The sequence below is a fragment of the Dermochelys coriacea genome, chromosome 9 (genome assembly GCF_009764565.3).
Source record: "Dermochelys coriacea isolate rDerCor1 chromosome 9, rDerCor1.pri.v4, whole genome shotgun sequence".
In the NCBI taxonomy this organism is placed as follows: Eukaryota; Metazoa; Chordata; order Testudines; family Dermochelyidae; genus Dermochelys; species Dermochelys coriacea.
In genome coordinates this window covers 48,574,776-48,602,678 of record NC_050076.1, presented here as the reverse complement: position 1 = coordinate 48,602,678, position 27,903 = coordinate 48,574,776, and the positions used below count along the sequence as shown (strand labels likewise).

General features: G+C 44.6%; 1 protein-coding gene and 2 non-coding genes across 7 annotated transcripts; all 3 read left to right on the top strand.

The window, feature by feature from the left end:
* Positions 1-21: 21 nt before the first annotated feature.
* On the top strand, positions 22-27,903 carry ATG16L1 (autophagy related 16 like 1). Of its 5 annotated transcripts, none has more exons than XM_038415769.2 (19): positions 22-956; positions 2,026-2,119; positions 5,998-6,103; positions 6,713-6,786; positions 6,996-7,247; positions 7,845-7,910; positions 11,024-11,110; positions 11,620-11,676; positions 11,874-11,921; positions 12,662-12,764; positions 13,783-13,888; positions 14,301-14,371; positions 17,616-17,687; positions 20,490-20,610; positions 21,529-21,634; positions 22,453-22,602; positions 23,020-23,067; positions 25,883-25,984; positions 26,387-27,903. In XM_038415769.2, exons 1-19 carry the CDS (start codon positions 842-844, stop codon positions 26,478-26,480), a joined length of 1,872 nt encoding a protein of 623 aa, XP_038271697.1. In that variant the 5' UTR covers positions 22-841; the 3' UTR covers positions 26,481-27,903. The 5 variants fall into 5 exon arrangements, with proteins under 5 accessions (XP_038271697.1, XP_038271701.1, XP_038271698.1 ...); XM_043492784.1 differs by having other exon boundaries at positions 938-956; positions 5,916-6,098; XM_043492783.1 differs by having other exon boundaries at positions 938-956; positions 5,916-6,103.
* Positions 13,076-13,348, top strand: LOC119861984. Its single transcript, XR_005295099.1, has one exon.
* On the top strand, positions 15,918-16,184 carry LOC119861983. Its single transcript, XR_005295098.1, has one exon.

Below are 27,903 nucleotides of genomic sequence, written 5' to 3'. Positions count from 1 at the left end.
GCCATTTTGCGCCGAGGTGGCCGGCGCGTTCGCCGGATAGCGATTGCGACTCACCCGCCGCGAGCCCAGTGAAGGCGCCGCCGTGCTGGCAGAGCCTGCGGAGTCCGCTAGGGCCCTGGCTGGAGGCGGGAAGGGGCTGCTGTCCGGGCCTGGCGGCGGCGGATGCAACGGGCAACCGCTTTATTGTGCGACGCGGAGCGCTCAGGCCCCCGGTGAGGCGCGGCTCGGGAGCATGGCGCCGGTGGGGAGCGGCCGAGCGGGACAGTGGCTGTGGCCAGGCTAGGGAGTGGTGGTGAGAGGCCCCCGCCCGTCAGAACCCTCCGGGGAGCCGGGCCCTGACGCTCCCGGCCCGTCCCCGGGCCCCTCCCGAGTCTGTCACTGTCCTTTCCCCCCGCCCAGGCTGTGCGCCCTGCTCCCCGCAGGTGCCCCGTCTCCCCGCCCTGCTGGTCGCTGCCCGCTTCCCTAACCCCAATCCCGCCGGCTGTGCCCCCCGCTGCCCCGCTTCAACTGTGCGCCCCGCCCTGCTGCCAGCCGCTCCCTCTCCCCCAGTCGGCGCGTGCCCTGCCCCTTACTCAACTCCCGCACTCTGCATTTCTCTTCCCTGCCCCGGCGTGTGAGTGTCTGTGCCCCTGCCCGAGTGTATTCCCCGCTCCCTCGCCCCGTCTGCGGCGCTCTCTGCCTGTGCGCCCTTCTGCTGGCCTCTCCAGAAACCACGAGGCCCTGAGCACGGGAAGTCGCAAGGCTTTTGCCTGCGAGGGTGTTTGTGGCAGGAGCAACTTGCTTAGCCTGGTGCCGCTCAGCTCAGTAGAAAACCGGGACGCTGAAGGCAGGTGCTGGTGCGATGACTTCCGGGCTCAGAGCTGCGAGTTTCCCCACGTGGAAACGACACATTGCAGAGGAGCTGAGGCGCCGGGACCGGCTGCAGAGACAGGCCTTTGAAGAGATCATCCTCCAGTGTAAGTGTGTGTAACGAACCCCCGTTTTGCTCTGCAACCTCACTACCATGCTTCTGAACCATAGCAGAGTGGGTGCCCTCTGCATCCCACAGTTCCCAAAGCTATTAAGGTTATAAGCACCTGAAAATGGGGATATAATTGAAAGTGTTGGGCAACCTTAACCATGATTGTCACACAGAATGGTCCCCTCAAGGTTTTGAACTCAAAACCCTGGGTTTAGCAGGCCAATGCTCAACCCGCTAAGCTATCCCTCCCTCTGTTACTGTTGCACTGTATATAATGAAAGACCAAAGCACTGGTTTGTTGTTCATGCTTAAGTGTAGTATTTCACATTTAATATGCGAGACAAGCTGGTTTTAGTTCAGTCCATTTGCGCTGGGGATGGTGTGAGAAGTATCTTTTCATCATTTAAGGTGCTTCCTCTGAGGCATTGTTCAGATATTTGTTGGTTTGATTGCCTATAGTGACTTTTAGTTGGGGGTGCTAAGTCTCTAGTGTTGGTCTTGCCCAATATAGTTGGTTTTTCACTTTGCGCTTGTTTTTTGGCCATCTCTCTTACCTATAGTTGCAATGTGAGCAAATAGAAGCAGCTGGGTGCTCTCCAACTGTTGTGCTACCATGCTAACTCTAACATGTTACGTTTTTTCCCCCGTAGTGTAAAATAGTCTTCTAGGGCTGTATTACAAATATTAGAGGGTTGGTTATGTTCTACAAGCTGCGCTTTGGTTGCCTTTGCCTAGGATGAGTTCAAGGATGGATTCTTCAAACCCATATTCCCGTGAGAAGTCCCACATATATCAATAGCAGTACATTTTAGTAAGGACTATTTCTGAATAAAACTTTGCAGAATTGGTCCTTACTGTCACAGTTTCTCAGAGGTTATCTAAGGCTGAGTAGGAATAAAACCACTGTCTACCAAAGTCAAAATAGAGTGTGTGTATCACAGTGTGACATAGTGTCATATGATGAGTTGGTGTAGGAATAACTACAAGATCCTGAAAGCTTATAAATGGAGAAAGCTGGTTTTGTTCCTCACTTGTTTTTTAATTGCATTTTCTTGCCCTATTAGATAACAAGCTGCTAGAGAAGACTGATCTCCATGCCGTGCTGGCTGATAAGCTGCAAGCAGAAAAGTATGACTTGCAAAGCAGACATGAGATCAGGTACTTGGAATTCTTTTTCAATCAGGATTGGGAGATGAACATTTCAATCAGCCGTCTCTCGTACACTAAAATGTCATGCTGTATAGGTTACTACAGTAACTTGGAACCAAATATTCCAATAGCTCCTGATGAACCTAGATTAGGCTGTAGACCACTTCATTAAAAGGTCTTGAAGCTGTTGCCCAGTTTAAGTTCATTCTTTTGGAAAGCTATCTTACAAATAGATTTTCAGACAGATAATGATTTATTTGGTCATTTGTAGCAGCCTCTGTATTTGATATGGGCTAAACTGGGCTATTATGCTATTGGAGCTATTTGCCCCATAATTCTCATTCTACTTCTCATTGTTGGCTTACAATACTACTTTGTCCAATTTCATAAGCATTGTAGGGAAAGACCGGGTCTGTACTTAAGGTAGAGGTTTTCAAACTTGGTGGCTTCATGGTCTCATGAGTCATGAAGACTTCCTTAGGGAGAAAAATGAAGTGGTAGAGTGCATTCTCTTCTCTTCTCCCTTCTTTCTGCCCCGCCCCCATGCAAAAAAAAGCCATTAGCTTCAGAAAGTTTTGTTGCTGTTGGAAAAACCCAGCTATGCTTCCTTGCATTGACAACATATGAACAGTAATGGATCAGGACTGATATTATTGCAATAAGGGCACAATAGTACACTTCAATATTCATGACAATTATATAGCTGATGTATACGAATTACTTCACCCACCAATAAAGTGCAGCTACCTCTAAAGTGGAAAACATGTTGTGTAAAACCACTGTATACTGTTGAGGATAGGAAATGAATAATACTGTGTCCTACATAAACTGTAAGTGAAACATTAGGCAAGTAGAGTGTAATTAGTTGAAATAGAATTTGGCTGGCATACCACAGGCAAAACATTAAGTAACTAGAGTATAATTACTTGTTAGAAATTGGCCAGCACACAGGCTGATACCCTTATGAAAAATCTCAAAGGTTCTTTGGTGACCATAATATTTAAGGTTGTACAAGTATCTGGTCTGGCAAAAGCTATGTTTGTGGGGATTGTAACAGGCTGCCCTGCCATCTGAAATAGATTGTGCCACGATAGCCAACTTTCATTTGTGGGAGGCTATACCCAACTGAATAATAGTTCAAGAGCAAAGACAGGAAGGACTACAGTACATATAAACAAAGCCTTAAAAGTAAAATCCTAAGCCTTACTCTGGAAGTTCCCTCAGTATACTCTTGTACATGTTGATAGGGAGTGAATCCCACAACCATGGGTCTCTGGGAGACTGTCTTTACCTCCCCAAAGGCTTGGGTGGGGAATGGCTGGTTCCACCTGAACTGACTTCCATAGCCATGGTAAGTCAGAGGATAACAGGTGTTCCCCTCACGACTTTTTACACTATCTTTGGACTTGCAGCTGTCTGGTAATACATTGCTTTCTATTATCACATTAGGCTATTGGGTAAGTGCTATCTGGGTAGGAAGAATAAGTTATCAACACCACTTCCTAAAAACCTAGACCTCCTGTTCTATTGGTGACCTGGTTTGAGCCTACTTAGCTTGTGAGATCTGATGTAAGAACAGCTCAAAGTGGTACTGTTGCAGGCAAAATAGAAATATTTGTTATCGTGTAAACTAGGGTGAGAGAGGGAAGTTTGAAATGACCACATTCTAGTGTCCCTCTCGCATTCATTTCCCTTCAGAACACACATCTGTCACTCTGACTCCTTTCTGTTTTTATGGTCTTCAGAGCAGATTAGCAAGGTTGTCCCATCTCTTCCCCCCTCTATTCTCCCCTGAGTACCAAACATAGAGTGATTATGCAAACACATTCTGCACATTTCCTTCTTATACTACATAGGATTACTAGTATGTCTGTCTATTTTTTTTCTGATTTTTTTATTGTTTTAGAAAAACTGTTTTTTTTAACTTATAAAAAAGTTGTTGTTTTGCTTGAATTATATCTTTTAAAAATTGACCTCCATGTTCCTGTGTGAGCTTCCAAAAAGCGTAGAAGATTTTGGTTATTGTGATGGGTAGTGTATTATTTATATTAGTTTGTACTGGCTCCAACCTGATCAGGACTCCACTGTGCTGTACAAACAGAATAGGACAGTGCCAGTCCCCAAGGAGCTTACAACTTCCATAGAGAAGATAGACAAAGTGTGGGAGAAGAAGCAGAGGCATAGAGAGGGCAAATGACTGCCCAAGATGTTACAACAGATCAGTAGCAGATCAGGGAATAGAACTCAGGTTCCCTGATTCTCAGTCCATTGCCCTATCCCCTGGAACATGCTGCCTTCTGAAGAACTCTAGGCTCCATCACCTCCCTCCACAAACCACTTTAAATTCACCCAACCATGCAGTTTTTGCAGTCCTTGGGGTATTGTATAAAAAAACCTCATCTTGCTTCTATTTTAACCTAAAACCAGGAACTCTTAACATAATAACTGGGTCTAAGTTCTATTTTGTAGTTAAGAGAGTGGAACTCAATCCCTGGAAAATCAAGGAACCCTTCCAAACTGCTTAAAATTGTTCTGGGAGGAGAGGGTGTCATGGAACTACTTTTCAGTCTGTTTTTATAGACTAGTCTGTTAATGGGGGGGATAGGGCCCATAAGTAGAGTGACAACTTGTAAATTAAAAATAATGCAATTAGTAACTGACAGCATTGGTTTTACGGTGTGCTGTAAGACTTGTGTTTGCCCTAGGCTAGGACTCAATTTGTCTAGCGTCTTTATACACTTCCCCAAATCCTCTGAAGAAAAATTAAATTTTTATAAAGTAACAATCAGAACAGGAGAGAAATTGAAAATGTACCATGTACAGGAAAGAGCTAAATTATTTTTATTTAAGATTTAGGAAAGAGGCAAAAAGTTGGAGGGAAGATATTCTAGATATAAGAAGCTGTAGAAGAAAAAACATTCTCACAAAGAGATGAGTATGTGGAGGAGACCAGGGCTAAATGAACTAAGGAAGTGGGGAGAGAAAGACAAGGTCCATGAGGAGTAGGTCCAAAGAGGAAGGTTTTGTTGTATAACCTCAAATACATGTGAGAGTCAATGGAATTCTCGGAATATAAAGACTATGTTAGAAGGCAGGTAGCAGCAACTCTGCATGTCCTGTGGTGGAGAGGTCAAGTTTAGGGAGGTGCAAGAGGGGATGAAGGCACTGATGAACGGTAGTCAGGGAAATGGTGTCAGAATGTGATGGTATATCTGAAGGCATACAATTGAGAGAGGGAAAAGTAGAATTACATGACAAGGGTGGAGACAAAAACATGACAGGAAAAGGTGAGTTCTAGGTCAGGAATGAACCCCTCCACCCTCAGCCCCTTGAGAGACAAAGAAACAAAAAACTTTATGAAACAAACTGAAAGTCTGAGCTGAGGATTATGGAGTAGTACTGGAGAGGAGTATTCTTGTCCAAAAGAACAACTTCTGTCCTTAAGACCTGTAGTTGAAGGGAATTAAGTCACATGTTTGCTCACTCAAGGAAAGTAGAGTGTGTCCCTACTTCTAGGATGCAAAGACCTCAAGTATTTTTTTTATACTGTAGACTTCTTGACAGGGAGTTTCAAGAGGGTTATTGAAGGATGCGTTTAAATGATATTTTAAATGTCATGCCTGACTAGGTCTGGCTATTTTAATGGGGGGGGGGGGGTATAATGGGATGTATAGACAGATTATGAAGAATTTAGAATTATGCATGAAACTTCCTTTTGTAATAAATTTCAGTAGAGGCTGGTTGCCTGGAAGGTTTTAACTCTACTTTAATGTTTGAATGTAGTTACGCAAATTTGAAATTGCAGGGATGCTGTTATGAGGCTACCTAGGCAGAGGCTCAGAAGCAATCAACTTCTAGCTTGTGAAATCTTTCCTCTAAAATTCCAGTCCAGGGCATGATGGCACAAGGAATGAAGCTCAATTGCAGGAAATGGCCCAGCTGAGGATTAAACATCAAGAGGAGCTGACAGATCTGCATAAGAAGCGTGGTGAGGTTAGAAAGTCCTCTTTCATGTATTTTGTGGCCCTTTATGAGCATGGTGTCTGTGCAGTAATTGTCTAAAGATACTGGATTCTGATCCTTTTTCACTATCTTTGCTATTGTCAAATTTAAACTTCTGATAGGTTTGTTATCCCTTGACGCTTCTCAGTTGCAGAATGTGCAACCTGTTCATGTGATTAACTTGTAGTATTAATTGTTATAGTTCAAAGGATTTGCTTTTCCTGCATAAGTGAATCTTCTGGTTGCTACTTTATTTCTGTGCTTTTTGTGATATTTGAAAAAAGTGAAGATTTCTTCCTCATATGTATCCTCAACATTTGATGTGGCTGTGTCCAAAGGAGCCTTTCTGTCTGACAGGGCTGAGATAGTAAGGGACAGTAACAGTGATGACTACTACTCCTAAGTAGCAGACTTTCCAGTCTGATACTGTCTGCTAGTACTGTGTCCAGAACTGTTGGCTGTCTTTGAAGAAGAGGAAGTTCTGAAAGATGCACACATTACTTATAAAATTGGACTGCCACATTCTGACTAGGGGCCAATGAATGGCTGGAGTACAGATGGGATCCCTGCATTTTTTGTAAATTTTTTTTCTCTCCCTAGTTGGCCCAGTCAGTGATTGATTTGAATAACCAAATGCAGCAGAAAGACAGAGAGATGCAGATGAATGAAGCAAAGTGAGTAGGAGCAATTTCTTCTTTGTGATATAGGGCATGAGACCCACATTTGTGGTCAGGTGTTTGTTTTGAATTACAGTACTGCGTAGGAGCCCCAGCCATGGACCAGGACTCTGTTGTGCTATGCACAGTACAAACACAGACCAAAAAGATGGTCTCTGCCCCAAAGAGTGTTTTTCATTGTGTTATTTATGCTGTTGCTCTTCCAGGATTGCAGAATACATGCAAAAGATCTCTGAGCTGGAAACAGAGTGCCAGGAACTACGCAGCAAGCTGCAAGAACTTGAGCGAGCCAATCAAACACTGAAGGATGAGTATGATGCTCTCCAGATCACCTTCACCGCCCTAGAAGAGAAACTGAGGAAAACTACTGAAGACAACCAAGAGCTGGTCACACGTTGGATGGCAGAGAAGGCTCAGGAAGCTAATCGGCTCAATGCAGAGAATGAGAAGGACTCGAGGTGAGATGTATGACCATAAGCATGGTTTGAGTATGCCAGACCTAGTGTGACCATTGTCTACGAGAGTCTTCTGTTTACTCTGAAAACCTAGACATTCAAGGCAGAAAAAATTTTGGAACTTCATGTTCATCCTCTGGGGCCAACAAAGGAAAATATATTCTCCGGGGCTTTGTCTAATTGTAAATGACTAAAGTAATTACTTTTCCACTATTTCCTAAGGAAACTATTCTAGTCCAACAGATTGAACAGTTGGAATCTGTCTTCTGATTTTACCATGGTTGTATAACATATGGTTACTCCTAGTTTTAACCCCTTGGACTAACCTAAACAATTTCTTCATTTTCTGTATCCCGTTAACTTAGTTGCTATTTGGCCAAGTGACGCATTAACTTGAATCAGTTCCTCATAACTTTTGGTTAACAGCCATGCATGCGGTCTTCAAAGTGTTCTCTTTCCAAATGCAGCTTACATACTTGCCTCCTTGGCGTGTGATGCCTGTGTTAGCATCATATAATCTCACTAGATTTCTTTGCTGACATATTATAAGGTTTGTTTATGTAAAGAACTTTGTTTTTGTTTTTTTTTTTCCCCCTTCAGGAGGCGACAAGCCAAGTTGCAGAAAGAGCTAGCGGAAGCGGCCAAGGAACCACTGCCAGTTGAACAGTAAGTAGATTCATAGATACTAAGGTCAGAAGGGACCATTCTGATCATTTCAGTTTTAGCACACCTTTAGTGCCTGAAATTAGGTCTGGGAAATAAATCTGTTTCTCCTGTCTGGTGTGAAAGGTGTCTCTTCTCATCACCATGCATGAATGTATTTTTGTTAGGGCTGTCAAGCAATTAAACAAATTAATCACACAATTAAACAATAATAGAATACCATTTATTTAAATATTTTGAATGTTTTCTACATTTTCAAATATATTTCAATTATAATACAGAATACAAAGTGTACAGTGCTCACTTTATTTTTTTTACAAATATTTGCACTGTAAAAAACAAAAGAAATAGTATTTTTCAATTCATCTAATACAAGTACTGCAGTGCAATCTCTTTATCATGAAAGATGAACTTTAGAAATGTAGAATTATGTACAAAAAATAACTGCATTCAAAAATTAAAACAATGTAAAACTGTAGAGCAGAGACGGGCAAACTTTTTGGCCTGAGGGCCACATCGGGTTTCCGAAATTGTATGAATGGCCGGTTAGGGGAGGCTGTGGCTCCCCAAAAAGCCAGGTATGGCTCGGCCCATGGACCCCCACCCCTGACTGCTACCCCATCCAACCCCTTTTCTCATTTCTGACTACGCTCCTGGGACCCCTGCCCCATCCAACCACCCCTTCTCCCTGACCACCCCTGGAACCCCTCCCACTGACTGCCCACCGTCGCCCCATCCAATCCCCCTCTCCTTCCTGACTGCCCCCCTAGGGCCCCTGCCTCCATTCAACCCTGCCCCCTGATCACCACCCTGAACTCTCCTGCCCTTTATCCAACCCCCCACTCCCTTACTGCGCTACCTGGAGCACTGGGGGCCTGCGCCGCCCAAAGCACCAGGACAGGCAGCCATGCCGCCTGGCTGGAGCCAACCGCCGCGCAGCACAGAGCACCGGGTCAGGCCGCGGCTCTGCAGCTGCGCTGTCCAGCAAGAGCTCGCAGCCCTGCCGCCCAGAGCATTACGCCAGCGGCGCAGTGAGCTGAAGCTGCGGGGGAGGGGCTGGGGGCTAGCCTCCTAGGCCAAGAGCTCAGGGGCCAGGCAGGAGAGTCCCGTGGGCCGTAGTTTGCCCGCCTCTGCTGTAGAGCCTACACATCCCCTCAGTCCTACTTCAGCCAATCACTCGGAGAAACAAGTTTGGTTACAATTTGCAGGAGATAAAGCTGCCCGCTTCTTATTTACAATGTCATCTGAAAGTGAGAACAGGTGTTCGCATAGCACTATTGTAGCCAGCGTCCCAAGAAATTTACATGCCAGATGCACTAAAGATTCATATGTCCCTTTATACTTCAACCACCATTCCAGAGGACATGCGACCATGCTGATGATGGGTTCTGCTGGATAACGATCCAAAGCAAAGCGGACCAACGCATGTTTATTTTCATCATCTGAGTCAGATACCATCAGCAGAAGGTTGATTTTCTTTTTTGGTGTTTCAGGTTCTGTCTTTTCCGCACCTGAGTGTTTCTTTTTTAAGATTTCTCAAAACATGTTCCATGCCTCATCCATCTCAGATTTTGGACAGCACTTCAGGTTCTTAAACCTTGGGTCAAGTGCTGTAGCTATTTTTAGAAATCTCACATTGATACCTTCTTTGTGTTTCGTCAAATCTGCAATGAAAGTGTTCTTAAAACGAACATGTGCTGGGTCATCTTCCGAGACTGCTATAACATGAAATATATGGCAGAATTCGGGTAAAACAGAACAGGAGACATACAATTCTCCCCCAAGGATTCAGTCACAAATTTAATTAACATTTTTTTTTGTTTTTTTGTTTTGTTTTTTGTTTTAAACGAGCATCATCAGCATGGAAGCATGTCCTCTGGAATGGTGGCCGAAGTTTGAAGGGTCATACAAATGAGTAGCATGTCTGGCATGTAAATACCTTGCAATGCAGGCTACAAAAGTGTCAGGCGAATGCCTGTTATCGCTTTCAGGTGACATTGTAAATAAGAAGCAGGCAGCAATATCTCCTGTCAATGTAAACAAACTTGTTTAGCGATTGGCTGAACAAGAAGTAGGACTGAGTGGACTTGTAGGCTCTAAAGTTTTAGGTTATTTTGGTTTTGAGTGCAGTTATGCAACAAAAAAAAAATCTGCATTCGTAAGTTACACTTTCACAATAGAGATTGCACTACATACTTGATAGGTGAATTGAAAAATACTATTGTTTCATTTTTACAGTGCAAATATTTGTAATAAAAATAATATAAAGTGAGCACTGTACACTTTGTGTTCTGTGTTGTAACAGAAATCAATATATTTGAGCATGTGGAAAAACATCAATAATATTTAATAAATTTCAGTTGGTATTCTATTGTTTAAAAGTGTGATTAATTGCGATTAATTTTTCTGAGTTAATCGCATCAGTTGACTGATTGATCGACAGCCCTAATTTTTATAGAGAATTAGGGTAATTGATATTTTTATCTTCAGTAATTGTGATAGAGGAGGATTAAAACTTGAAAAGTCAGTTTAAAATCAGAAATATGCAGTAAATTTCCTTATTTCTACGTTTATAGAATGAGGAACTCTGCTGTGACTAAGAATATCAATTCAAGTTTGAAAGTCCTAAGACAGGTTCATTCAGTGAATTTGAACTCGTATCTCAACAGAATACAATTTCTGTGATGCAGTCCCTTTGGCATTTGGAATAGTTCTCTTGATTTGGGAGTGAGGACCACTGGAGACACTTAGGTCTGGAAAAAGTTGGGACTACATGAAACAGTATGGTAGGGTTTCATGTGAGAGCAGAGATTGTACAGATTGGAAAAATAGTATCAATTACTTCCATGCTAGAATGGATTTATGCCTAGTTTCTGCTTTGCTTGCTCACTTACTGCTTTAAGTATGAAGTACCCATACCACTCAGTTACCAACTAGGTAATATGCAGATTAACTGTAAACCAATATGGGAACCTGAGAGGGTGTGTATGGGGGGAATATTCGTTCACTTTATTGCTGAACAGAGTTGCTGACTTGTGTGGTTTGGCAAAGGGAGTTGATTACAATGGGCCTTATTTGGCTGATTCAAAAGGAGGCATGTTCCCATACTTCTCCAGGGATGATGATATTGAAGTGCTTGTGGATGAAACTTCTGATCCAGCTGAAGAGACTTCCCCAGTGCGAGCTGTCAGCCGGACATCCAGGTATGTAGGCTGATATTCCTGTACCTTTTTTAAGGTGCCTTTTGAAATGTCAGTATAACTTAAGAAAAATGGGTAGTGGTTAATGAAAACTGTTGCAAGGTTACTTAACTCTCTTCCCACCTAGACTTGACACACACATTTCTTACTACAACATAGCAGCAAGGGTGGGTAGAGTTATATGAACGGCCCCCAGCTGTGAGAGTAGGGGTCAATGAGTGACTGACAAATCTAAACAGAGTTTCAAATTGCTTAAACCCAATGAAGAAAGTCCTTTCTCAAAGTTTTATAAGCTCCTTAACCTCACCCCCATTTATATATTCCAAGCAGTTATTAATGGTGACATGCGTCATCTGCTGCTGCTGCTGCTCCCATGGGATCTTCTCTCCTGAGCTTGGGTCTGAAAGGGAAAGCGTCTTTTTGCAGATACTTGGTGTTGTGAACTGTATTTCTTCAAATGAAGATCAATAATCTGTTCATAATGCTTAAACCTGTCCTCCCCTCCTCTTTAGTAAGCGACTGTCCCAGCCTGCTGGAGGCCTTCTGGACTCTATCACTAATATTTTTGGGTAGGTTAGAACACCTTCACCTTTTCTTGTTTATATATTGGTTTCAACGAGCGCCAGAATTTTCGTGATGTAAGGAATAGAGATGTCATAATGTCAGCCTTTCTTCTAGTTTCTGCTTTTTTTTTTTTCTTTTTGTTCTCCTCAACTTCCTGTTTCTTCCATCTTGACGTATGCTGACCTCTGACCTTTCCCTCCAGTCTATCTGAGACTTCCCTTTTGGGACATCACTCTTCTGATGCTGCCAGGTGAAAACATTATCCACTCTTAGTCCAGCATGTGAATGTATGACACTGAAACTCATCTTCACTACCCTGATTAATCTTCATATGTTCATAACACTGGCTAGAAACTTTCCAGTTAGCAATTCAGGCAGTCCTTCTGAATGGAGCAGTATGTGGATTTGGTTCTTTTTAATGACAGTGCAGTAGTCAGCACCTCATTAGCTGGGATCTCTTCTCCAGTGACTGTGCTGTAGTCAGACCCTCTAAGTGGAGTCATGTATTAGGTGGAAGGTCTTTCTTTAGGACAGTGTTGGAGTCTGAGCTTTCAAACGGGGTACTCCGCTGGCTGGGATCTTCTCACAACCACAGTAGTGCAGTCTGAACTAGACACAATAGTGGGGTTGGAGTCTGTCCCTCTAAACTCATTGTGATGTTTACATTGTTTGACTCCTTAGTACAAGAAAAGATGATTGCTCAGACATTAGGCTGGCAGTGAATTTGATAGTGTGGGAGCAAACTAAGTTAAGCTAGGTAAGAGACAGTGCAGGCATGAACTGATGCATACTGCCATGTGAGAGAATACAAAGTAATTTGATAAAATGCAGTCTTGCAAGGAGGGGGGGAAGCATGAAGTAAGGATTTTGGCCCCGTCTCTCATCCACCCCACAGTGATAGTCGGGCTCATCCAGGTCTGTGCCTGCCACTTTGAGAAGAACTGCATCCACTCTTCTCTTTAATGTATTTTTCTTTGTGTCCCATCGCAGGAGGCGCTCTCTGTCCTCATTTCCCGCTCCCCAGGAAAATGTAGATGTGCATCCAGGTTCCAGTAAAGAAGTGAGAGTGCCCACGACTGCAGTGTATGTCTTTGTAAGTATATCCAGGAACTACAAGATTCTTCAGACTCTTCCTGCCTAAGAGGAGGAGAATTTGACCTTTTGAGTAGCAAATGCTATCTAGAATAATATGGCTCTGCTTTTTTAAACTGCTCCAGATAATGTTTTAAATCTAGAAGATGACTCATGAATTGGCAAGGCAGCTAGGTCCATTTAATCCATATCAACTTTACTCTCAGCCTAGATATCCACCTAAAACAAAAATTCACTCAGGTGCATGCATCCTTCACGCTTTTAATGTTCCTTCTTTTGTGGTCATAGTTAAGTTAATGTACGTCTTGCTGAGGTCAATGATGACTAGTAAAAGGTCTGAGTGCACAAGAGAATCGCACTCCTATTACCCTTTCAGCTCCCAACAGTCTCTTTGTCCCATCATACTATAGCAGTGCTGTGATTGGGAAAAGGCTGCTGACAATGTAGGATAAGTTCAGTGCCTGTTATCCACAGTGTAAGGAAGCATGGCCCTGAATGTCATCCAACAGAACCAATTAAGGAGTTTAGGGTGTTGGGGTGTCTTGATTTGTGGTGTGTGTGATCTCAAGTTTTCAAGCTGAGACCTCTTGTATATGTTATGGAATGGAGAGGCCATTTTTGAATCTGAGTCTGTGCAAGTCAATTCTACGCTATTCATTTTATAGCTGGAAAATATTGGAGCAAACTCTTGTGAAACAGTCACTTGCTTTGAGTGCTCATGTAATAGAGATGGTTGCTAAATGGCGAAAGAAATCCCAGAGATTTCCTATCTCTCTCCTACTACCTGGGTAATTCACCGGAGTTTTTGTGGTATTCTGATTTGTTTAATATAGGCTTTGCTAATTTTATTTAGTATGGGCCTTCTGCATATGAAAGATGATCATATTTGAGCTATATCATGATTGTGTGCAGCCTACTCTTCAGCAAGCTCTGTATGGAGCTACAATCTGACACTTCTGTCTGGTGCTGATGTCATTTGGGGTGACTGTGATTGGTTTTTTTGCTCAACCTCCCACAAGGATGCACATGATGGAGAAGTGAACGCAGTGCAATTCAGTCCTGCTTCCCGGTTACTAGCAACAGGAGGCATGGATCGGCGAGTTAAACTCTGGGAAGTCTTTATAGGTAAGTGTCTGCTCTGAGTTATTGTGTGAAGAGACATAGGCCATAAAGAATACTTTGTGTCTTATACCAAATTTAGAATTCTATACAGTTGGCTCATACAAAATGGATTTTCCCCTAAAGTTTTTGACTCAGTTGCTGGTGTTTTTAAGTAGAGCATGCTGTTCTACCTTTCCAGACAAACACTATATAAGTGTGAAGCAGTTATGTTAGATCAGCTGAAATATACTCGGAATTGGGAGTAAAGCCAGGCTCAAGCAAACTGATCAAAAGCCAGTGCCACTTATGTAATTCATTTTTGTGTTGCTGTGGTAATTGTCCCATTGTGTTGGCCAAATGGAACTAACACAGAAGTTCAAATCCTTCCCCCTATTTGTATCCAATTCATTGCTTAATTGTTTCTTTCTGCATACAGATAGGTGCGAGTTGAAAAGTTCTCTCTCTGGCAGTAACGCAGGGATTACGAGTATCGAGTTTGACAGTGCTGTGAGTATTTGTATAATACCCATAGTCCTGTGTTTGGGGAGAAATTAATTGCAGTAGCTTGTGTTCGGCTACCAGTTTCACCCATATGCTTTGAAATACATCCCCAAAGAAACAAGTTTTAAAACACTTGTAGGAATACCTGACAAACATTTTAAAATATAGTACAAAACTTTTTCATACAGTAGGCTGAACTCTAGTTTCAAAGGGACACTTCAGTGAATTAAGGCTAAACTAAATTAAGGCCACCCGTATTATGAATAGGGGTATGTCTACACTTAAAACACTATAGCAGCACTGCTGCAGCACTTCAGCATGGACAGACGCTACAGCAGAGGAGGGCAAACTGCGGCCCGTGAGCCACATCCGGCCTGTGGGACCCTCCTGGCCGGCCTTTGAGTTCCCAGCCGGGGAGGCTAGCCCCAGGATCCTCCCCTGCTGTCCCACTCCCCCGCAGTCTCAGCTCATTGTACTGCCAGCACTCTAGGTGGTGGGGCTGCAAACTCCTGCCAGGCAACATGGCTGCAAGAACTGCCAGCCTGCCCCGGTGCTCTAGACTGCGTAGTGGCATGGCTGGCTCCGGCCGGGCGGTGCGGCTGCCAGTCCTGGTGCTCTGAACTGCATGGTAAGGGGGCAGGGAGTGGGGGGGGAGGGGTTGGATAAGGGTCAGGGGGTCCATGGGGGCAGTCAGGGGACAGGGAGTAGGGGCGGTTGGATGGGGCGGAGGTTCGGGGGGGGCTGTCAAGGGATGGAGAATGGGGAGGTTGGATAGGCGTGGGAGTCCCAGGGGGCCTTTCGGGGATGTGGATAGGAGTTGGAGCGGTAAGGGGACAAGGCACAGGGGGTATTGGATGGGTCGGGGGTTCTGAGGAGGGCAGTCAGGGGACGGGAAGTGGGAGGGGACAAATAGGGGGCAGGGGCCAGGCTGTTTGGGAAGGCACAGCCTTCCCTACCCGGCCCTCCATACAGTTTTGGAACCCTGATATGGCCCTCAGGCCAAAAAGTTTGCCCACCCCTGCACTACAGCAACGGGAGGGGTTCTCCCATTGCTGTAGTTAATCCACCTCCCCGGGAGGCAGTAGCTATCAGTGGAAGAATTGTTCTGTCTACACGGAGGTTAGTTCATCATAGCTTTGTCTCGAGGTGTTGATTTTTCACACCCCCTTAGAATCATAGCTATGCCAATGTAAGTTCCCAGTATAGACCAGCCCTAGGAATATCCACATGGGTTTAATGCAGTTTAATTTATCCATTTCAAATGCACACCTGTAGGTAATTTGGATTAACTTTCCTGAGTCATTCCCCTCTTCCTCCACCCCATAGACAAGCCCTAGAACTCTGATCTGCACTTCACTTTTCAGAAGATAAACAGAATCCAGTCATCTGGGCTATTGGGGAATTTTAAAATGAGCTAGGTCTTACCCCAACTATGAATTTCCACTGCTGCCTTATGAGCTCCTTGTCACTACTAAAGTTGTATATATCTGCTCCTGTTTTATGCATTGAGAAATGTTTCTAATTTGGTGGTGAAGATTAGATGCCTCCCTGAGGCCTGTGATGAATAGTAAAAGGTCTGACTGCCTGAAGGATTACACTTCCATCACCCTTTCAGCTCCCAGCAATTTCTCACCCATCATACCCCAGCAATGCTGTGACTGGGGGAGTGTTTGCTGACAAATTGTGATGTGTTCAGTTCATGTTCCCTAGAGCATCACAGGCACAATTCTGATCTGCATCCAACAGAACCAGTCAAAGGAGTATGGGGTTTTGGAGGTGCATATCTGGGTACATGATCTCAAACTTTCTTGCTGAGACCTCTTTCCCCATGTATGAACTAAGGCCAAGTTTGAAGCCATCTTTACAGCTTGGCATTTCTGCTTTCACCTTATTGATACACCTCCAAAAACATCTTACGTTGGTCTTCACCAGTTCACCAGAGACCCCAAACTGTGGGGCACCTCCTCCAGGGGGGTGCAGAGGAATGTCAAGGGGGGGCACAGCAGGCCAGGGAGGGAGCGCATGTCATGTAGCCCCGCTCTACCCCCAGTTCCGCTGTGGCCCCAGTCCCAGCCACCCAGACGCTAAAAGTCTGGTTACTCGCAGTAACCGGCCTCTATGCCTAGAGGGTGGGAAGAGCTGCAGCAGCAGTTGATGTTCCTGGAGCCTGGAGGAGCACTCAGGCGGCTACTGTGAGAGAGGTATCGGCAGCTTTCTCCTCCTGCCCTGAGCGCAGCTCCCCCTCTCTTGCCTCACTCACACACACCCCTATCCCCAGAGTGTGGCTCCCCCTCCCCCGTCATGCCCCACTAAACCCTTGCCCAGACTCCCCGGGGTGGGGTGGGGGGGGTGCTGACTGGGCAAGGAGGGGTTGTGGTTTGAGAAAGTTTGGGGACCACTGCACTAGAGGGTTGTCTGGTGTTGCTAACCTGTTTGGAGAAACTTGTTCTGATGTAGGTGGCTTGATCACATTGCAGATCTTGTCAGAACAAATGTATTCTGGGTTCCATGATATTTTTTCTGAATCAGTGAGTCATCTGAGACTGACAGGCATAAGCCTTGTCCCCTTGTCCTTCTAGGATTTTTCTTGAGAAATAACTTTGCCATACAGCGTCTTGAAATATGATCTCTGTCTAGAGTGAAAGGAAGGAGCCACCACCCTCAAGCTACCTATATATCCATTTGTCCATCTCCTGACCAGAACTTACTTAATTTTTATTACCTCTGTTGAGAACCCGGTAGATGAGTGAAGGGAGTGAAATTGACAAGAATCAGGCCAGCCTCACTCTGCAGTTTGGGTCAGCTAGGCCCAACAGCAGGGGGCAGATGCTGGAGCTATTTGTGGGGAAGGAGAGTCAAAAAATAGAGGCTGGATAAAGGCACAGTAGGAGAAAACCCCACCATCCTTGCAGCAGCAAGGAGGTTATGAGTAAAAATGGTCTGGAAAGAATGTCCCTCCCTTCCAGCACTGTGGCCACTATTCCTTTCATAGCCAATTGTTTGGGAATCTGGACATGGCTCATGAAAAAATTACATCTTTGTTGAAAATGTCTTGAAAATCTTCTTCCTCACCCAAACTTAATTGCTGCTCTCCTCCCCCAGTTGCTTTCTTAGCAATATGGCAGTAAAGTGATCCCTGTGGATTATCTGTTCTAATGACTATCCAATAGTATTGAGACTTGCTGGGTGTAGTAGTTTACTTCTCTCAGTCACTGTGGGAAATTGACTTAAATCCCTCCTATTTCCACAGGGCTCTTATCTCTTAGCAGCTTCAAATGACTTTGCCAGCAGAATCTGGACTGTAGATGACTATCGGTTACGGGTGAGTGTCCTGCAGAAGGCAAGCAATGTCTAGGCTGTTTCTGCCCAGTATTCTCATTTATGTTCTTACAAAGGACACTGAAAAATTGTGGATTCCACTGTTTTAGGATCTTGCCAAAGTGGGATTTGTTTTTTTTCTTTTTGCTCTTGCAAAACATTAATTGAATTTTTATCCCTTTTTAATTGAAAAGAGCCTTTACAGCATAACCTGATGTGCAATACTGGCCTCTGCACATAGCCTCACAGAAACCTCTCCAGATAAATAGCGACCAAATATATGAACTTTCCTTCCTTCCTCTGCACATAGGAAGTATTAACTTTAGAACCATTTAAATGTTAAGATACAGCAGTCTTAAGGACCCAAAGGCTGTAACATGGTTCAGGGATTTAGTTAAAACACAGGTCTATTTCCTAGACTAGATGCATGTTAACTGAGTAGGGGCCAGCCTGGGTCCCTGGCTCAATTGTTGGAGTAGACAAGCCCTGAAGCACTAGTCTCTAATCAGGATACTTAACAAAAGACTAATTTCTTGCTCATGTTCTTCCTCCCCCTCTTCTTTGGCCCTTGTCCAATGAAGGACATGCCTGTGATCTCCCTAGGCTGAAAAGAGGTCTCTTCCCTTAGCAGAGAAAACTGTCTAAGACGCTTCAGTTATTCCCGCTCCTGGACATGATGCTTGTTCTTAAATTTTTATTTTAGGAATATTTCACCAAGCATTATTTGGCATGCTGACTCTAACCCAAGATATGTTTAGTTGCTCTTACAAGCTGTTGCATACACAATCTGGCATGAAACATTTTGTAATAGCCAGGCCTGTTCCCTTTCTGACACAGAAGCTTTTCTGTCATTTCTGCACTGGTTAGCCTCCCACGCTCTTCAGACATTAGAAGTGAACTTGAATCTCTCTCTTTGCCCCATGTTACGTTATTTGCTCTGTAGATCTTCAGCATTTTACATATTGTTCTAAAGTACACCTACAATATAATTCACTTGATAGCTTTTAATATGAAGATATTTATCTCCAGAATGTTGTGTCTTGTCTGGGAAACCTTCCAGAATGTGTCAAAATCTTGCAGCTTTAGATTGGCCCAAAAATCCTACCATCAAGTAGAAACAAAAGTGTATAACAGTTTAATAGATCATCATTAAGAATATGATTCTGTCACAAAGATCATGGATTTCATTACTTTCTGGGAAGTCAGTGACTACTTCTGCGCCAGGACTGGAGCAGCTGTCAGTCCCAGGGCTGCTGGAGCAGCTGGCCGGTGACCAGCACAGTGGCTGGGGTTGGGTCAAGCCCTGTGGGGCTGGAGCGGCAGGGGCTGGAGCAGCTGCAAGCTCCGACAGCACCCTGTTTTGTCATGTTCCCACCCCCACCCCCCAACCGAGTATTTGTAGTAAAAGTTGGGGACAGGTTGTTGGCTTCTGTGAATTTTTGCTTACTGTCCATGACTGTCCCTGACTTTTGCTAAAAATACCTGTGACAGAATCTTAACCTTAATTATTATTAACTTTGTGTGAAAAGTCCCCATGCAAAACTCCCCTCAGTCTTCAAGATCTTTCTGCAGTTTTCCAATGTCCCTGATGACTTCAGTCTTTGGGTCAGTACCATCAGTGCGCACTGAGTTAATACAGTACATTGACTTCCTTGTCTGAATGGGTTTGGTGCACAGATTTATCTTCCTTGCGTGTTCATTGAGGGCAGTTGAGTTGATTTAATATTAAATCCTGCATCAAACTACCTCTATATAAACAGGTATTCACTTGTTAATGGCAGTGCAGCAAGGGTGGTAATGGAATATTCTCCAAAGTTATAAAAATCCTCTCTATCCATAAAATTGTGGTATCCAGAGATTAACTGTCATGTTGCAACCACTGAGATAATCCATGACCTTTGGGTTTTAGTGCTGTGCAATAATTTTTCAGTTCCTCACTCTGCTCCCATTTCATTTCCATTTTTAAGTCTTCTGGTGGTTCTGTAGTTCATGTAGCAGTGTGCAAGTCAGAAGTTCAGTGACTATCAGTAGAAGATTTGATTTTTTGGGGGGAAGGATTGCTCTCTGATCACTTTCCCTGTTCCCGGCAGCCTATTCCCTCATGCTCCATTAGTTCTATGATTGGCAAAAAAGTATCTAATAACTTGTGATGATTGTACTTCATGTTCCAACGGGCCCTGACTGCAGTTGACATCAGACAAACAGTCATGGAAATCTGCTGATAGGAGCAATTCTCGAATTTCTGGAGATCTCAGGCTTTCAAATTGAGACTTCAGAGTTAACGCTAGATCCCTTTTTCCTTTACTTGACAGAGAGTCAGCTTCTGAAATCTGGAGACACCATCATTCCAACTCTTACTATGCTTTAGTCCATCCCCTGGTCTATCCTTTAAGACTGTTGCAGTTACCATCCTTCCAGCCGAGGTTATTGGGGGTGGTAGAAAAGAGTCATAGATTTCAAAAGAACTACTCCTTAACTAGCGAAAGGAGTTGCAATTGAGGGAGAGAGTACCTCCAACCCAGAGGCTGAGTATGCTGCCTCTGCAGTATGCTTGGCACTTGCTGACTCACGGAGAAGCAGACTGGGAATCAAAGCTACATTCTCTTTAACCTGAATGGAAAGATGGGCGCTGCTTTTTGGTGTGTGTGACCCATGCCTCTAGTCACACATTAGACTAAGGTGGGAGGAGTTGAATAAAAGACTTTGTCACTGTTAAGCTGCTGAATGGCAAGATCAGAGCCATGAGGACAGGAAGCAATTGTAGCTGAAACTGCTCATTTACACCATGTAAATCTTCTCTCCCCAGCACACACTGACAGGCCACAGTGGGAAAGTTTTGTCAGCCAAGTTCTTGCTGGATAATGCACGCATCGTGTCAGGGAGTCATGACCGGACCCTCAAGCTCTGGGACCTGCGCAGCAAAGTTTGTAAGGAAACCATTTCCACCCCAGCACCAATGTCCTTCTGTCTTTCGCACACCTCTTATTCTCTTTAGTGGATGTAGATGAAAGTTTTACTTCAGCTTAATTGTTTTAGTCTCTTAGTCTCCAAAAAGCAGAAAATTGCAGCCATACTGCTTTTTTGATGATATTCTGATCTTCGGTATTGCAAGCTAAGCAGGGTCAGGCTTGGCTGTTACCTGGATGGGAAACCTAAGAAAAGACCATATGCTACAGTGGAAAGCATTGCTGATTAAGTGGGCAACTTCACTCTAGACCCTCTTGACAATCAAACTGTAGAGTGGGTTTCTTATTCTTCTGTAGAAAGTTGGGGGCAGGTCAGACCTTACAACCCTGGGCTGGTCTTAAGTTCACTCTTAAAATTCCTACCCTCCAATTCCTGCCTCCAGTGAAGCAAATGGCAGGATTCAGTTTTTCATAGCAAAAACATTTGTCTTAAAATATTTTTCTGGTTTCTACAGTACAACTTGGCACAGAGACAGCCTTTCTCCCCCAGTGTCCTACGCTCTTGTTTGTGTATAAAGGGGAGTGTGTCATGTTGCTCATCCGTGACTTGTTTGACTAATTATGAAGTGGTGGTAAAACAACTGTCCTTGTACAGTTGTAGGGATGTTTGGGCATGGTAGTCAAGTGGTTCAGGGGAATAATGTGCTGTTGGGGATTTTGGATCCTCGGTAATTAGTTTCTTCTAAGACAGAGCTCACCTGTTCCCACCCCACCGCCCGTGACCCCAAACTCCTCTCAGGGCAGTAGTTTCAGTGCAGCTACAGAATTTGGATGTTTGCTGTTGAGTGACTTTTAAATACTGCTATCAACTTGTACAGCACAATGGGAATGAGGCTGTGTTGTTAGTGATACCTCCCTCCCCCTTTTTTTTCCTTAAAGGTATAAAAACAGTATTTGCAGGATCAAGCTGCAATGATATAGTGTGCACAGAGCAGTGTGTGATGAGTGGACATTTTGACAAGAAAATTCGCTTCTGGGACATCAGGTAAAACTATCCTCTGACACGGGTTAGATTCTCTAGCAATTTGTCTAATTTATTTAATGCTAAAGAACATAAGATGAATCTGTGAATTGTGACCCTCCCATTCTTTGAGTTCTCCATTGCTTGGAATATTTATTACAGGAATATGAGGAAGTCATCAAGGATAAATAACCTTTTTATACATGATAGAACTGCTGTTTTGATCTCTGAGCTATTAGTAGCATGTTGTGTTATATATTGACAGCAGATTAGCCCCTGAGTAAGGAAATATCTTGCATTGTTCTCTTATCTTTCTCGCCAGTTTTAAGTATCCCTAGCTGGTTCTGAAGGAAGTTCTGAACAGTCCTTGGCTAGGGACAAAATATCCACAATGTGAGACTTTAGTTGGGAAATAAGAAAAATGTGGAAGTGGATAATGAACAAATAGTGGATACTTATTCTATCCCCATGCACTGGCGCAAGTCTAGGATACAGATTTTGATGCTCATGTGACAGGATCTACTCTCGAGGGAATTCTGCGCTTAAAAAATAAAAATTATGCATATTTTGTCAATTAATAAATGTGAGGGCTCCAGCATGGTAGTGGGGAGCACAGGCACTGGCTGCACGGAGGTGAGAGATCACCCTGCTATGGGAGCCCGAAATGACACACCTGTACTGCTGTGGAGGGGCACTTGACCCCCTCTTTCGGTTTCCTTTTGCTTCCCTGTCAGTCATTTTTCTGCGGGGGATGGGAATTCTGGTTGCACACAGTGGCGCAATGTTCCTCCAGGAGTAAAGATTCTTGATGCCTAGTTACCCATGCTGTTTCCTGTCTTCAGGACTGAGAGCATAGTGCAGGAGCTGGAACTGTTTGGGAGGATCACCGCTTTAGACCTGAACCCAGAGAGAACAGAGCTCTTGACCTGTTCCCGAGACGATCTGCTGAAGATCATTGATTTGCGAGTCAATGCTGTCAAACAGACTTTCAGGTGAGTGTGATCCCAGTAAGGTATGTGGCAGGTGGCTGGATTTTGTGGCATAATTGTAACTTAGGTGTTGCCCTTGTCCTTTATGAATGAAACCTTCCAATTAGTCCCTCAATGGGGAGGTGAAAGCCTTTGGAGCCATGTCTCTGACAATGTAGTTTGCACATTATCCATGAATTGACACCAAAGATCTATTTTGTTAAGATTTTGTCTCCATCTCTTCGAAGGAGACCGTTTGTCCCCCTCTCTGGGGAGAAAAGTCCTACAGATTAGAGGTGAGAGAGGTGGCTTGTGTTAAACAGAATGTAGAATTTATCCCAGTCAATGCAGTAATCTTCATTTAGTCCTTGAGGAGGAGCTAGCTTTCCCAAGATTCATATTAGAAGACCATAACAACTACCTGATTCCAACTTGTTTCAGTGCCCAGGGATTCAAATGTGGATCTGACTGGACTAGAGTCGTGTTCAGGTAAGAGGCCAAACTGGTGAGACTGCGTGAGGTTTGGGATGGGAGTGGGGGCTAGCTGTTTGGTTTATTGCAAATTCTGCAGTAACATTTGAGGGCAAAGTTCCAAACCAACATACTTTGTCAAGCTAATTACCGGTTGTCAGCATACATTGACTGCTTCTTGATCACTTGTGCTACAATGCAAACAGTAGGGTAGCCATTAACACTAGTCATAAGACAAAAGGGGACACTTAGCACTGGGCAGTCAGCAAAACTGTTTTCAGACTTGTGTATCTACAATTAGACCACCAAAAGAGCTCACCATTTGTAAAAATCAGGAAAAAGGGAACAGCCAGTGTTCCATATAGTTTGCACACGCCCTATATTAAAACAAAGTTTAATGTTTGAAAGTCATGCCTTGAAAAGCAAGAAAATATCAGAATTAATCTTGTCCATGGAGCCTTAATTTGGCCCCCAGTGCATATTTATTATATCTTATTACAGCCTCCTTCTACCTTGGGCTTGTCATCCAATCTTTCTCCTCCTTTTCCTCCCCACCCACTCCTAACCCCATGTGCCAGTCTCCTGGCTCAGCCAGTTCTTGGGTCTCCCTTCTGCTTTTGAGTTAGGCTACTTCCTCCTCCACACTGCCTGGACACCACCATCAAGGGCATTGAGAGCAAAAGAGGGATAGTCACCTGGCTGTCAGTTCTGGTGCCCAATGTCATAGTAGCCAGGAATAGCAATTGCAGGGAATTCCTGTTCAGCCCCTGTGACCCTGGGCTGGAACATTCCACTATAGATGGAATCTTCAGAGAATTTAGCTGGCACGTTCTAACACAAATCTACTGAGCATCTGTGAACTGCAGTTTTTCATAGGCTTTAATTTGTCCAAATCTGGGTAGCTTTTCATGGGAACAAGAAAAGGCACATCGCCGAAACCAGGGTGACAACCCCTCCCTTGGACTATATGTTCTTATTCCAAAGCATGCAGGTGATAAAGCTTCTCAATGAAATGTTGAAAGAATTGTTTTAATATGGAAACATTTTTTCTAATATCCTTCTCAAACAATTGAACCATTTTTGCTGAAATTCAAGTAAAAATAGTCTGGGACAGATACCTGACAAGGAAGGTTCAGCCCAAATGGTTAATGTTTGGCAAAGTCGTAAGTAAATGAAAACAGGGTCTTTTAACAGGAATTGTTGCGGAACCTTAAGTATAGAAGGTGCTGCTGATTTTTAAAAAACAAAAACCCACATTAAGATTTTTAAATATGACTGTCAGGGATTAAATATAAAACTAAAAGAAGGTTAAGATCTAAACAATGGAACAGGTAAGGGTTTAAGGGTTAAATACTTAAAGCAATGAAAAAAGCTAGGGCTAAATTTAGTGTGTATAGATGTCTTATCCCAGGGGTCTCAAACTCAAATGACCATGAAGGCCACATGAGGACTAGTACATTGGCCCAAGGGCCGCACCACTGACCATCCCCCTTCCCTGCTGCCCTGGCCCCGCCCCACTCCACCCCTTCCGTGAGGCCCCACCCCTGCCTCGCCTCTTCCCACCCCTTTCCTGAAATCCCAACTCTTCCCCTTCCCTGACCCCAGGAGGGGTGGAGGGGGCTCAGGGCAGGTGGTCGGGGTTCAGGAGGGTGTTGGGTGGAGCAGGAGGCTCAGGGCAGAGGGTTGGGGTGGGGCAGAGGGTTGGGGTGGAGAAGGGGGCTCAGGGCAGGAGCGCAGGGTGCAGTGGGGGCTTAGGGCAGGGGGTTGGGGTGTGGCAGGGGTGCAGGGTGCAGCAGGGGGCTTAGGGCAGGGGGTTGGGGTGCGGCAGGGGTGTGGGCGGGGGCGCAGGGCAGGGGATGCAGGGGGCTCAGGGCAGGGGTTTGGAGTGCTCCCTGCCTGCCCTGCCCCTGTGCCGCTCCAGGAAGCAGCCGGGACCTGGGGGGGTGGGGCACAGGGGTCTGTGTGTTGCCCTGGCCGCTCCTCCAGGTACCTCCCCTGCAGCTCCCATTGCCCGGGAATGGGGAACTGCGGCCAATGGGAGCTTCGGGGGAGGTACCTGGAGGAGCGGCCAGGGCAACACACAGACCCCTGTGGGGGTGACCCCCCCCCAGGTCCTGTCTGCTTCCTGGAGCAGGGACAGGGACAGGGAGGGAGCCTGCCCTGTCCCCGGTGGACACCGGGCCAGAGCTGCTCTAGGTAAATGCTGGGGGAGGGAGCTGGCGGGCTGCAGAAAATAACCCTGCGGGCCGCATGTTTGAGATCCCTGGCTTATCCTAACCACTTTGTTTAGGTTTAGGCGTCAACCTTCCCCATAACCTCCTTTTTTCCCCCCTTGTAGATTACAAGCTTTTGGGGGGAGGAACTGTTTTATGCATTTAAGGTGCCTACCACAAAGGAGCCCTTGGCTGCTATTACGATGGACTTTTTTAGGTGTCAAATGTTAGGAATCAAATAGAATAATATATCTAGCTTATATAGTACATCTTATTCATTGATCTCAAAGTGCTTTACAAAGGAGGTAAGCATCGTTATCCCCACCCCACAGAGGTGAAGTGACATGCCACAGTCACCCTTTTGGCCTAAGTAGATTTCACAAGAACCAACATCTATCTTTAAATGCCAGCCACACAGCTGTTACATCAAGTGATCTGGAAACTTCTTGATCTTGCTAATCAGTATGGATAAGAGCTGGTGAAACTTTAATATTTGCAAGTGCAGACCACTAATGTCAATTTGCTTGTTTTGGAAACTCTAGAGATTAGCGTGGGGACAAAAGCTGCTAACTTCAAAATAAATTGTTTTTTCTCTTCTGCACCTATATCCGTTTCAATAGCCCTGATGGTAGCTACGTGGCAGGTGGTTCAGCTGATGGGGTCCTGTACATCTGGAATGTGCTCACTGGGAAAGTGGAGAAAACTCTCCCAAAGCATCACAGGTGAGACAGGAAGCTTGCAGACTAAACTGGTGCAGGTTCTGAGCTTTGGCTTACATAGGACCTGTGGTGAGGAGACGTGGGATTGCAAATGCGGAGTTCCATTCCCATACCAGTGTGCATGGGATATTTATGTGCAGCTTTTCTGTGGATTCATCACAATAACCAGTAAAGTGGGAATTAAGGCTATGAAATTTGTGCTTTGTTGTCAGATTGCTTGTTCACAATCAGGGCATTAAGTATCATATACTCTGAATATCCCTGAGAGGCTGATACAAATGCAGGTATCATAAATAAGATCTGAAAAAGAATGAGTTTTGGAAATTATGGAGTTTAATTCCTTTTGTCCTAAATGCTGCTGTGAAATTAGAATCTCTTCTAAATTGACACCTGGCTTCCTTTCAGCTCCTCTATCAATGCAGTGGCATGGTCACCAGCTGGTGCACATGTGGTCAGTGTGGACAAAGGAAACAAGGCTGTCCTGTGGTCTGAATTTTGACTGGAAGGAGATGAAAGACAGTTTCAAATGTCTCTCACTGGGAGGATGCTGGTCCAGAGCTGGACAGAATGGAGGCCCAAGCCTAGATTCATCCTTCAGGCATTTGGGCTTCATCCAATGGGCTTCACTTCTCAGAAGAGAGCTCTAATGAGGCAATCAAGGATGAGGAGCTGGAGGCAGAGCCCTTTACTGCCTATAAGCACGCTGCTGGCCCTCAGGCTCAGCAAAGGGTCAGCTGATTTGGATGGCGAATACTACTAGTCATGCCTTGACTTGCAGTATCTATGCACTGGATGGAGCCGAAGGTACTAGCCAGATTCCCTCACCGGACAGCTGTGCCAAATACCCTATTATACAAATGTATGTACAGCACTTCTGACTTGGAAGTGTTGGAAAGAAGTTTACCATGTATTCTGACTTAATGCATGTCCTGTTTCCTGTGTTCTGTTCCTATGGGGTGAGGGCATTCTGAAACATGGACAGGGTGGGTCCTAGTCAGTCTATAAAGTGACGGAACAGCTGTAAACTAATTTAAACATTTCTGTTGCTCTGGCAGTTCTGCCCCCTGTGGTGTTGGCTGAGTTTGGGGCTTCTCCAATTCTGAGTCTCTCTGGCAGTTTGTAATCTGAGAACTCCCTGCATCATTATGATCTGTATTTCAGGGAACTGTCCATTCTTCAGGGGTGATACATCTTTGTTTAAAACTTGCTCCTATAGCAGAAGCACTAAGAAGTGGGGGAAGGAGAATTTTAATTCGAATCAATATATTTCCAGTTTTGTTGGTATGGGGGAAAGGGGAGGGAAGAGAAGAGGTGTAACATCTGCAGTGGGGATGGTAGTGCTGCTGTGATGAGGAATGTATCCATACCAAGACTTCCAGTACCAGGAAATAAATGTATAGTCTCCTCTGCTGTCCATCCATCCTTCTCTACTACAGGCTGTTGGTGGAGCACGGGGGAGCAATGGGATTCAATCCTGAACGTAATGCTCCCTTTCTGAGCACGTGCAATATTCTCCTTTGTGCTTGAGCCCTTCATGTGCCATCAAACAGGGTTTACACCCTGTATCCTCAGGCATCTAAATATGTGAAAGGGTTGGAGGAGAGCTAACTTTTATGTTTTGTAACTTTTATCCAGCCAGACTTTTCCACCTCAGACGGGCCTTAAGACAAGCCACCAGCGTTCTGTCATCTTTTTATTTGCACTTTATTTTGCTTCCTTCCTGAGCTTGTTTTCTAAGGAAGTGTTTTGACGGGTTAGGAAAGAGGGTTGTTCCTAGGACAGAGGTCTTTCTCTAACCCAGGCTTTCATTCAGATAACTTCTGCAGAGAGGAGTTGAGAGTATACAGGGCAAATCTTTTATTTATTCAGCTGCCCACCAGAACTTGATTGTAAATAAACCTGTGTTCTGCTTTTAAAACCCA

Bases quoted from the DNA above. Each gene is read 5' to 3' on its own strand.
- ATG16L1 (XM_038415769.2), top strand. From the start codon at position 842: ATGACTTCCGGGCTCAGAGCTGCGAGTTTCCCCACGTGGAAACGACAC. The intron at 957-2,025 runs GTAAGTGTGTGT...TTGCCCTATTAG, and splicing joins TGAAGAGATCATCCTCCAGT to ATAACAAGCTGCTAGAGAAG. The intron at 25,985-26,386 runs GTGAGACAGGAA...GCTTCCTTTCAG, and splicing joins ACTCTCCCAAAGCATCACAG to CTCCTCTATCAATGCAGTGG.